Source organism: Diorhabda carinulata, chromosome X (genome assembly GCF_026250575.1).
Source record: "Diorhabda carinulata isolate Delta chromosome X, icDioCari1.1, whole genome shotgun sequence".
NCBI lineage: Eukaryota > Metazoa > Arthropoda > Insecta > Coleoptera > Chrysomelidae > Diorhabda > Diorhabda carinulata.
The window spans coordinates 65,853,388-65,865,930 of NC_079472.1; the positions used below are offsets into that span (position 1 = coordinate 65,853,388).

Genomic DNA, 12,543 nt, shown 5'->3' on the forward strand with positions numbered 1-12,543 from the left:
TCCACGCGCACGCTTACTTCATTCACGCATTATACGATCAGTTACAACATCTTTGCCCTAACAACCGAAATTATTGCTGAACTATAGCTTTTACCATCATAGTCTAGTATAGCTTTTAACAGAAATACTGATTGTCAAAAATCTCTTAACACTGCAACGAACAATATCTAGTCTAAAAACTTCAATACTTTTTAGTTTTGTATTACTTCACACTCCTCATAGAAATAACCATCAAAATAACATTCAATAAAATCAAAAACAGTACAATTTCCATCACATATAGAAATACTTAGTTCAAATAAGTCTCTATCCAATTCAAGGAAAATTGATCGGCCAATAGAAAGAGAATGTAAGTATTCTATGTAGTTGATTGATGATGTCTTCCTATACCCTTGGTTCCTGTCTAAAAACAATGAAACCATGTTTTCAGAATGCCACTGCTATGAGAGCGAACACCTGAGTGCAGCATAATAATGAATAACAGTAAACAAAATATGCCTGATTCAATATAAATTGAGCTTTAAATAAGAATAAATTATTACTTGTTTCCAGTAAGAACGAATCAGTTTCAAACGGAGATACCCTTGTAACACTTCTTGGTTCTATAGATTGGATGGATGTACTCCTAGATTTCACTGAGTTTGAATCGCGTTGGGTACTTGTACCAACACAAGGAGCCGAAGGCGACTTGAAAATAGCTTGACAACATTGACAAAGTCTACTAGATACTTGCTCCTCTTGTTGTACGCTGATTACATTTGTTGACGCTTCTCTTCTTTCCATTGTTCCATCTACTTTTGTTGAAGGTTTTTGTGCATCTGAATCTCTAGCTGATATTTCGGAAGAATGTATAGATGACTGTCTCAATGGACACGAGCATATTTTTATTAAATCATTAGTTGAGCTCACCAAGTATTGTTTTGAAGACATCTTTCTTGATTTTTGAGACTTAGCTACTTTCTTATCTGACGATTTTACTAGATCGCAATTTGATTGATCTATTAGTGGTTTAATCAATATACTACGTTGTGGTTTCATAATTACCGATCCATTAGGAAATATTTCTTGGTTTGTTTTATTCCCCAATTTCTCGCATCCTAGTACATTTTCGGATATTTGAGATACCTGAACAATTTTGCTTCTTGTTCCTATTGTTGACCTAGTTAAGGTGCCTGTTGATCGCGAATGAGAAGTTGTTTCATTTAAGGACTCTGATTTAAGTGATGATAATTCAGTGATTTCAGAAAAATCCTTTGATCCACTTTTTGAACGTTCCGCTGTTTCATCTTGAATAAGTGAGTTGGGTTCAGGGCAAAAGCAAACGTGACGTAACTTGCTTGTACTTGTCGACTTTGTTGGTAGATTGCCTTTAACTACTTCACTTGGACATGGAGAAAGCTTGGAACTAATTGACTTCTGGGATACCTTAGAAGAACTTCTTGAATTACTACGCAGTATAGGACCTCTATTTGCGCTAATGTTAACGGTGGATACATTCTTATCTTTTAACACTTTTGTCTCTTTAGTTGGTGTCTGCCTTTCGTCTGAACAAATACAGCCACAACTGCATGGTTCATTCGAATTTTGATCCATATATTGTTCTTCAGAATTGCTCACTATTATATTTTTTGATATATGATTTTTGGAACAACATGTGCAAAGAGGCTCATCAGTACTTGTTGCTTTTTCTACATGTAATATATTTTTTTCTCGTTTGAGACATTTTCTGCCTTTTTGACATTCGCAGCAGTTTTTATTGGTTATAGTTGATTTATCTTCTTTCCGATATTTGCTTTCTATTTTTGAAAATCCACTTTTACATATGCAAGTACACGTTTCAATTTTTCTCAAGAATTTCGTCTCGCTATCAGAACAAGCACAGTATTGACCTAATCCAATAATTTGTCCTCCGCTTCCACAACTACAAGGAAGGTACTCATTTTTATTCCGTAGGTTTTCTGATTTATTCAATAGCTCGGGATCATCGTTGTAGCAGAAGACTAACTTGCAAAATTCCATGTAGTTTATTATCTTCTCATGACTTAATTTTTGTTATCAAACATTCGACCAAAATAAATAATGCTGACAATGTCATTTTTGATAACAATTTGATAGTAACTAGACATTTCTATAACGTCTTTTGGAAATAAATTATATTTGTAAGGTTCAAAATGTCGATTAGACGTCTAATCAACTGAATCAGATGATATGGATTGTGGTTGTTCGCCGCATTCCATACAAAACTTGTATGTTGTATTGAAGTATTAAAAATTGTCCGTTAAAACAAAACACATTTAGGTGGCGCTTCAATAGCAAGTGGAAATATTTTAAAAACAGCGCCATAAATTATTGGTGTGGGATAGTAAATTGGTTTCTTATTTGAAAGGCATAACTATTTTAGTTAGTTAGAGAATTTGATTATCAAGGTTTATAAAAAAAGCATAATAATATCCAATTACTTTCCACGTTTTTTAAACAATATCAAAGATTAAAAATATGACTATTTCTCATGAATACGTGAAATATAAAATTTTCCATTTTAGCATTTTTCACTTCCTAACTAAGTTCGAAGTCCGAACTAAGTTCATATATTTTCCACTTCCACGTGGTGAGAACTTCATTTGGATACACACTCTCACTACAGTTCTCACTACAATTCTCACTACAGCTCTCACTACAGTTCTCACTATCGTTCTCACTACAGTTCTCACTACAGGTCTCACTATCGTTCTTACTACAGTTCTCACTACAGTACTCACTACATTTCTCACTATCGTTCTCACTACAGTTCTCACTACAGTTCTCACTAGAGTTCTCACTACAGTTCTCACTACAGTTCTCACTACAGTTCTCACTACAGTTCTCACTATCGTTCTCACTACAGTTCTCACTATCGTTCTCACTACAGTTCTCACTACAGTTCTCACTATCGTTTTCACTACAGTTCTCACTATCGTTCTCACTACAGTTCTCACTACAGTTCTCACTACAGTTCTCACTATCGTTCTCACTACAGTCCTCACTACAGTTCTTACTACAGTTCTCACTACAGTTCTCACTACACTTCTCACTACAGTTCTCATTACAGTTCTCACTATCGTTCTCACTATCGTTCTCACTACAGTTCTCACTACAGTTCTCACTACAGTTCTCATTACAGTTCTCACTATCGTTCTCACTATCGTTCTCACTATCGTTCTCACTATCGTTCTCACTATCGTTCTCACTACAGTTCTCACTACAGTTCTCACTACAGTTCTCATTACAGTTCTCACTATCGTTCTCACTATCGTTCTCACTATCGTTCTCACTATCGTTCTCACTATCGTTCTCACTATCGTTCTCACTATCGTTCTCACTACAGTTCTCACTACAGTTCTCACTACAGTTCTTACTTCAGTTCTCCGCTCGATAACGATAGACTCTGAAGCAGTGGCGTAGCTACCGCCGTATCAGCCGTATCAATGATACGGGGCCCCCGGGCTACACAAGGCCCTAACGTGTTAACAAAAATTAGGAAAATGTTATCCCCAATGTCACTTAATCTCGCGTTTCCCGGGAAAAAATATATAAAAATACTGTCATACGTGCCTATAGAGTTTTTACTTCAGTAATGACAAAAGTCAAATAAGCAATCTCTTTTTTTCCCTCGTTAAGCACTGTGAATCCGAGTGTGTTATTCTTGTAAATACTTTTAATACGCTAAGTCTTTTCAATGTTAAATGCCGTACACAAACTATAGATTTTTCTTAGTGCTTGTCACTTTTTTTTCTTCACTAGTTGAAATAATCAATCCTGTTTCTAAAGCTCTACATCATGAAAATAATGACTTACAGAAAGCTAGTATTTTATTAAGAAATCTTTTGAATAGATTGAGCGAAATAAGAAATCAAAATCCATTTAATGGTTTACTAAATGAGTCCAGAGATTTAGCAAAAGAGTGGAAAGTAACAAATATTTCAAAATCAATGTATACTATTGCTGTTTAGATATATTAATTTCTCAAACTAAATAAAGATTTGAGAGCCTTTGTAAACTGAGTAATATGTTCGAAGTATTACAACCGGAAAAATGCTTCCGGAAAACTGTCGGCGTTAAATACAGTAAAGACATTTCAGTTGATCTTTATGAACAATTAATTGGTCTGAAGACATGCGAAAAATTTGAAATTCAAAAAATTCATTCCATTAAGGAACTCATGGCATGAAGTTTTTCAGAGGTAGTAACAGCATGCTTTCTATTCTGACAAAAGTTTTTCAAAATTAAAACTGATAAAAACCTACCCAAGGACTTCGATGGGGCAGGAATGGCTATCAGACATATTAGAAAAATTGAAAACGTCTTCAGCTATAGATGATTCAATAAACAATATGTCGAAAAAAAATTGCCATGGAGTAATCATGATTGATTTTTTGGATGAGGGTAGCACAAAAACTGGAAATTACTATTAGACAATACTGACCACTCTATGGGAAAAAATTAAAGAGAAAAGACGCGGAAAGCTATCCAAAGTTGTTTTGTTTTTGCAGGACAACGCCCCTGCACACAAATCTCATGCTGCCATGCAAAAAATTCGTGATTTAGTGTTTTAAGGTTACTAAAGCACCCCCATTATCCACCAGATTTGACTGAGATTTTGACATTGACATTTTTTTTAGCTCTCTAGTAGGCTAAGAATTTTTCAATATGTCCTCGTAAATTCATAGCAAAAATGAAACGAGTATTCAGCATAACCGAAATGAAATAGCTGATGAGCTCGCTAAAGCGGGAGCGGCTTTTCATGGGACCTGAACACTTCCGTGGTATCAGCTACAGAACAATGGAAAAAGCACTAGAAAAGAAGGTGAGACTGACAAAGACTCTTCTGGGAAACTATAACCAGAGTAGATCTGCTGCATATATTTACCTAAGTAAGAACAATCTACGAATACTAACAGGAGTTCTATCAGGGCATTGTCGCCTCAACAAACACCTGAAGCTGCTACACCAAGCAGATAATGCGACGTGTAGGTTTTGTTACAGAGAGGACGAAACCTCTATTCACATCCTCTCGAAGTGTGAAACACTGAGGAATTCCAGAGCACCATGAAATAGAAGATCCCATATTCTAGATTTTTTAAAAGGAGTGGAATTGATGGATCAGCTATAAACACATAGATACTTGAAAACACCTCATATTTATTTAAGTTTTAGATAAAAATGTAGAAATTGCCTTCAATTTTTTATTTCATCAATGTCAAACTATAGTCTATTTTTCTGAATGATCAATAGATGAAGCACTCGTAATTCATAGGCGTATTTCTTTCTTTCAATAGACAGCTAGAATATTTTTTCAAATTTTACCAAATTTTCCAGCAACTGAATCAAAAGATGAGCTGCGGTTACCAATATTCACAATGAGTGACTCGAGAATTTCATCTGTAATGTTGTCCAATTTTCATATTTTCTCTTCTTCTTTAATTTTATGATTTCAAACTGCCGTAAATTCAAGGATTTTCTGCAATTTCATCAATTCCATAATCTTTGCAATTCTCTTTATGAAGGGATCACAAAGAATGCAGTTCTTTTCTCACCGAACAAGGAGGGAACTTAATATTGGTTTTGTGAGTTCTTATGATCAAAATATTTCTTATGAACGTAAGGTTGTTTTGAAAAGCTTAAGTCCTCATACCTATATGAATAGTATGACATAATCCATACCTTGTGGGAAAATGAAACAATTTATAAAAACTTGTACTTTCTCACCTTCAGCTGTTGGGAAGTTATAAGTAGGAAATGTTATTTCATACGGAAATACTGGAACTATAATTGAAAAAATAATTCAAATTTCTACTAGTGATGCGTTTTTGGATTACAAATGTTTCATCATTTTATTACAAACTCTTTCCGAGATAATTTAGGCGTTCCATACATAAAACTCACTCTGTACATTGTTTATCGCTCATTTTTCATAAATTTGTGGATTTAAGGGGATTATATTTTCTATTCGATCAATTGTTGTAATTTTGTTTTGTTACTTTTGTTCAATAAGTACAAATAAAAAAGTTATAGATTACCCCACCTTTTATCATTCATCTTTCATTCCTCAATATTTTTGACAAATATTTGAATTAATTCACCAATAATCTGAAGTCGTGGGGAAACAATTTGCTCATAATCAATTTTCCCTATCAGTTTTTTGCCAATCGTGTGAAATAATTAATTAATTATGAAACCATATTTATCTTTCTCTCTATATAGTATATAAATATATTTTACAAAGTAAACATTGTTTCCAAATGCCAGCATGAAGTTAAATGGAAGCAAAATTTTGCTAGTCATAAATTTCGCTGCCGCTTTTTAAAACTCATTAAATAAATAGCCGACAGTTTCCCAGCTGAAAATTCCTAAAATAAGCCAGTTGAAAAACAACCGTTCGCAAAATAAATTAATGTTTACATAACTTTTATTTCATTCTACTAGTGGAGAAATTCAGTTGATTGCGCGTACAATTTATGAAAATATCCGGATTTTAGGCTAATTCACTCACTTTTTTGACTTTATGAGCGCTCGTATCAACATATGTGCGTGATTTTTGTGGATATTCAGTGGTAACGATATTTCTGGGTCTTGTTTTAATGTAATTTCACTACTCAGTACCCTTAATTTTGCGCGATCTATTTAAGAGAATGTATTTTTTTGTGAATACATCGAAAAATTTGTATGAAAGGTAAATTTCACATGAGAGAACCACAAGTCGAAAACAATAACAGAGCTTTGTGATTGACGGACATTTACTTGATGATTATGCTCATTATGTTCAGGGACAGTAAAATACGAGGTCTGCTACTTAAATTTCCAGATACGGAAACACTGATTGTCAAATCTGCCAATGCCATCATGAAGTTTGAAATTTGGTGAACGTACTCAGAACATGTTGTCATACGAGTGCTATTTGAGTTGTTTACATATACTCGAAACTTTTATTTTGGTCATAAAACGTAATTAGGCCTTTTTTCTGCGACGTTTTTCTATGACTCTGGACGTGGATTAAACCAACAGCACTCACTCCGAATGTTAGTGATGAAGCACCATTTCGATTCATCGTGTTTCGTTGGCTTTTCGAATTCAATCGTGGATGAATTTCGTGAAGATCGTGACCGTGATAGTCGACGAATCATGGATCTATGCATATAATACCAAAACTAAGTAACAATCGACTGTATGGATATTTCAGACAACGATATTAACATACACGTCGACGCGAGCATTAAGGACGAAATAAGAACAATAGGTATGTACATAAATACTAAAAACCAGGAGAATAAACACTCATAACTCATCGAGACTGAAGCTGAATTTCAAGAACTAGAGGCAAAAGCATTAAAAATGGAACTAGACAAATATACAACAAACTGATGAACAGGATTTTACCCTGCACAACGACTCCAAAGCTTAAATAAGAGAAATAACACAATCAAGACCAAAAAACAAACTGAACATACTATTAATAACACTAAAAGATACATTACAGACGTCACAATGGTTGAAATGGTATATACAACACAAACACAGAAAAATGAAGGCTGCACATCAACTAGCAAGATACGGACAAAACAAACGAATACCTACAATAAAACATATTAGCAAAAGACAACTGGAGAAGACAGCAAAACTCAACAAAATCGAATGCTGGCAAAAGGAATGAGACGTTAACAGTACAGACAGAAAGAAAGAAAATTGATAAAGACCGTAAACGAGATACGATTTGACTTACATTGGAAAACGATACAATTACTAACGGGACAAAGATATATGCAGGAATAGTACAAAAGTTTCAATCTGAAACAGACAACAAGCAAATGCAGGCACGCCAAACATTGACAGACAGACTGAAATCCATAGACATACCCACCACCAGACGCATAGGACAAAAAATTGAATACAATGGGTAAATGATTGGGGACAAAACATGATATAGACGACGAAAATGAAAATATGGCACAAACACACCAAAATGTGTATGTGTACGTTTATGTATGTACGAGGATGTATTGATATCTAGTTAGCCTAGACCAGTTCCATGCATAAACAAAATATTGCGTTACCATAGCAACGAACAATAAATTATTAGAAGTGTAAGATGTGGAAAAAGTTGGAGTATCGGGCCATCATCAAGTACCTGTATTTAATAGTGTTAAGAGGTAAGCAGATTTACGAAGATATGCTTAATACCCTTGGTGATCAATGTCCTTCATATGCGACCGTGAAAAATTGGACTGCAAGCTTCAAAAGAGGTAAATTTTCCATTAAAGATGATGACCGATCGGGAAGGCCAGTTTCTGTGTCAGTCCTCGAAAATATCGATGTAGTTCATGACATGATTTTATTAGGCCGTCGAATTGGACTAAAATAGATATCTGAAGCACTGAATATTTCATACGAACGTCAATTTCGACATGAGAAAAATTGCTGCAAAATGGATCCCCAAATGTTTGAATGTTGACCAAAAGCGTGCAAGGGTAGAAACATCGCGTTCGATTTGTGCTCGATTTGTGAACGATGTAGACTTCTTGAACTTCTGTAGACTTTTTCAACCGAATTGTTACTGTGGATGAGACTTGGGTACGTTTTACGATTCAGAAACAAAGCAGCAATCGATGGAATGGCAACACTCTGGTTCTCCAAGGCCTAAGAAGTTTCGTGTCCAAAAATCTGCTGGAAAAATTCTTGTTTTAGTTTTTCGGGATTGACATGGTGTAATCATCATTGATGTTTTGGATAAGGTTCTACTAGAGACTAAGATTCTTCTAGAGACGTTGCAGGTTCTCTGTAATAAATGTATGCAGTAGAGAGGAGGATATGTTGAGTAATAAAATATTTTGATATTGACATTTTTGTTGGTTCTATAGTAGGCTAAGAATTTTTCAATATATCCTCGTATATATGTATGTGTGTATATAAATGACCTCTCAGATTACCTGGCTTCAGTTTTGCTCTCTGGATTAGCATGAGAGCGTCGCTAAATGCCTCTTTCTTCACAATCACCTCGTCGAGGTGATTGTTTCAATTAAGTGTTTTAACTCTTAGATATTTTGCTCCATTGTATAGTATCAATTTAGTTCTATTAAGGATAGGTGCGCTCATAAAGTGTATAATTATGAAATTTAATGAGGGGATTATGGGGTAGGCGAAAACTCTCGACTGTAGTGTATATGTATTGATATTTTTTTAAAGAGCTTCTGCAATTCTTAAATATTTTCCTTGTGTACGTAATATTTCAAACTCAACAATCAATCATCCCGTACGTCAAGTTAGGGCTAGACTATTTTATTAATATAAGGAACTCATATGCCGACTGGCGTCACTGAAAGGACTAAGCACTTAGTATTTCTTTGGTGAGCGTTGTTGCAGACAGGGTTAAATTTCTTTTAGTGATAAATATTGTGGTGACTACCGCGCTCTTTACCGACTGCACTCAATTTATTGTGTATTTATTAACGTTGTTTGAATCTAATAGGCCAAGAGCCGGGTTTTTTTGGAAAAAACGTACGGGAACAGGTATTGTTTTTTTATTATGTTCAGGGCTGTCCCCTGAATGTAAATCCAAGTGGGCGTCATGGGGGGGGGGGCTTCACTTCAGCTGCTATCTTGAAAAACACGTTTTATCAAATATCTCGAATCGTACGACAAAAATTGTACAGATTATTATTGTTATAATAATATTTGCCATCTTTTTTATTCGAAACTTTTTTTTGTTTAACCCATAGGTTTTTAATCATAGTGCTCCAAACTTGTTTCAATACGGCTTTTGCTAAATATTCAGTTATGCTATGTTATTGTTGTTCCTAATATTATTATTATTATTATTAATTAACGTTATGCTTGTATTAGGCTATTTTATATTGTACAGTGTTATTTTCCATTGTATATTATAATATATTGTAATATTAAAAATGATTCCTTATTTAATAGAAGAATATGAAGGTTGATATTCAATTTTTTATGTTTTTAAATTTAACGTGAATCTGAGTTTTCGAAAAATCGCTAAACCACTTCAATTACTGCAAATTTTGTGAAATACTGTGTACATATATTCGTCTGGACTTTATTTTCTCTGCCTAAAATTGTTGTCGAAATCACTAAAAGAAAAAGAATTTTACGAATGTTACTTCAAAAAAACGGGCTCAGACATTTGTTATAATATGAAAAGTGGCGTATTATTTCGCCTTGTGAATCTGTCTCTTCTTCTTCATCCGCCATATCCGAAGGAGACGAATCGAAGGTTGAGTCTTCTTCGATTTCGTTTCCGATGGCATCTAATATGTCTGGCACGTTGTCGCATGTTTGGCCACTGCAATTGGAGCAAATAATGGAACATTTCAGACCAGCTTTTCAGCATCCGCAGGCACTTCCGTAATTTTTGGTGCATTTGCACGATATTATTTACGACAAACTCGACGGTGCGGGAGCTATAGCAGTTCACATTGGTTCAATCCCCGTGCAATTCGCTTCCAACCCCATTTTTCAGCGTCGTGATCAAATCCAAGCCAAGTTTGAACCTGGTGGTAGACCCTGAAAGAATGGCACTCGCCAATTTCCCGAAGCGAGGTAATAGAGACTTCTGATTCGTCACCTCCGTTCAGCGCAATAAAAAAACGTTCTCCGGCGTGAGCCATTATGTTAGGATCGACGTTATTTTCGGTGAACAACTGCACGGCTTTTAATAGAGATTCGTTCTTTTGTAACGTTGTAAGAACTTTGGATTTCCCTACTTTATATGCAGGTATATTGTCCCTAACACTCTTAGTGTAACGGCTATCGAAACAATTGGGGCCGTATAATGTCTCTGGAGTTAATAAAACATGTTTTTCAAGATGGCGGCTGAAGCGAAGCCCCCCCATGACGCCCACTTGGATTTACATTCTGGGGACACCCCCGAAAAACAAATACTTGTTCCCGTACGTTTTTTTCAGAACCTCCTTTTTGGTTGGGGCTCTTGGACTATAATAAATTCAAAAAAGATATTTCCCCTGACAAAGATAATTTGAAGGTTATAGAATATGTACACATATTTGAAAACGAGTTTTTTACCCAACATCTATTTCAATGTAGTTTGATATATTTTATAAAATGGATTCTTTAAGAGAGACAATATCAAGTATTATACTATTAGTGAAAGGAAATCTTGCAGAGCCTTCTTCATTACATGCATAATTTCATCACTGTTGTGCCAAAAATGAAATTGTTAATTATAAACCAAAGACTCATCATGAAAAATCTCAATTCCTAATTCATATTGATCAACATAATGAAATAATTTTTTTTGATGAGACACTGCATAAATTCAAGAATAGTGTACAAAATATTCTTATGAAAGTAACGACTTCAAAATTTGGGCTCTATAATCATCATAATTCTTTGCATGATGACAATTCTAGGATGCATTCATTGCAGGCTATAATAATTTAGGCATCAACATAAAAATTTCCAAATATGAAATGATTTTCTCACATTATTATTATTATTTTATATTATTCAAAGTAATTATTGAGTTATAAAACTTATATTTTCATTTTCATAACTGTTCGAAACAATATTAAAGTTTTGATATAATCTAGCATACAAAGAAAGAAGTTTTGGTCTTGTTCTCTAAATATAATAGTTTCCTAGTAAAACAAGTTGTTACAAAGTTTCATCATTCCAAGAAACTATTTCGCAATTGAAAATACCGAGAAATTGGTTATGAAAATTCCCCACAAACATTAGGAACAATTTTAGTGTAGGGTTTTTAATTATAAAGGAAGTTATGGAAGCTGATACCTATAAAAGTTGAACATTTCGAATCAATTCGATAAATCTCACTAGCGTGGCACCTATTATTGACGATAAATGCCAAAAACTCGAGAAGAGTAGGTCAATTCATCAATCTATATATATATATATATATATATATATATATATATATATATATATATATATATAATAAAAATATACAGGGATTCAAGTGATCTTCCATGCGTTCCGGTTCATAATAAAATCAAACTCTTACTAAGAGAGCAGCGAGTACACTCTCGTTATACAATGTGTCTTTAGAAGGTCTCAAAACAATAATATTTAGTTTTCGGATCACAAATTCAAATAAAAGTTTTCTCAAATAATTCAAGTCATCGGCAAAGTCGATACAAGTTACTGTTACTTCAATATAATCTATTTGCATATATAGCACCACAAGTTTTAACTCAAATATTTTCAAAGATTCTACCGAAAGTCGACTGTAACTTTGTTATTTTGAATGGAACATCCTGTATATTAATAAATTTTTGAAATAGACGTTTAAGTATACTTTTGACAAAAAACTTTTTTCGAAAAATGCATACTTTACAAGTTGAACGTCGCAGACCCTTATAAATTATTTTTTTAGGAAGATACCCTTAAAGTTATGAAAATGGTTTCTGTTCGGTTGCTTTTAGCAGGTTCAAACATATTTGAATCTATGCTGAAATTTTTTTCATTTTATACAGGGTGTGTATGACAAGAGTTCAAAGTTTAACTTTGAACACA

General features: G+C 34.1%; 1 protein-coding gene across 2 annotated transcripts in view; it reads right to left on the reverse strand.

Annotated features, from left to right (window-relative positions):
• The window catches only part of LOC130900991 (uncharacterized), a 50,705-nt gene extending 48,621 nt beyond the window's left edge, over window positions 1-2,084 (reverse strand). For both annotated transcript variants that reach the window (XM_057812027.1, XM_057812026.1), the window contains exon 1: window positions 543-2,084. In XM_057812027.1, coding sequence (XP_057668010.1) covers window positions 543-2,019 — 1,477 coding nt within the window. In that variant the 5' untranslated portion in view covers window positions 2,020-2,084. The remainder of the gene's footprint in view (window positions 1-542) is intronic.
• Between the last annotated feature and the right edge of the window lie 10,459 nt (window positions 2,085-12,543).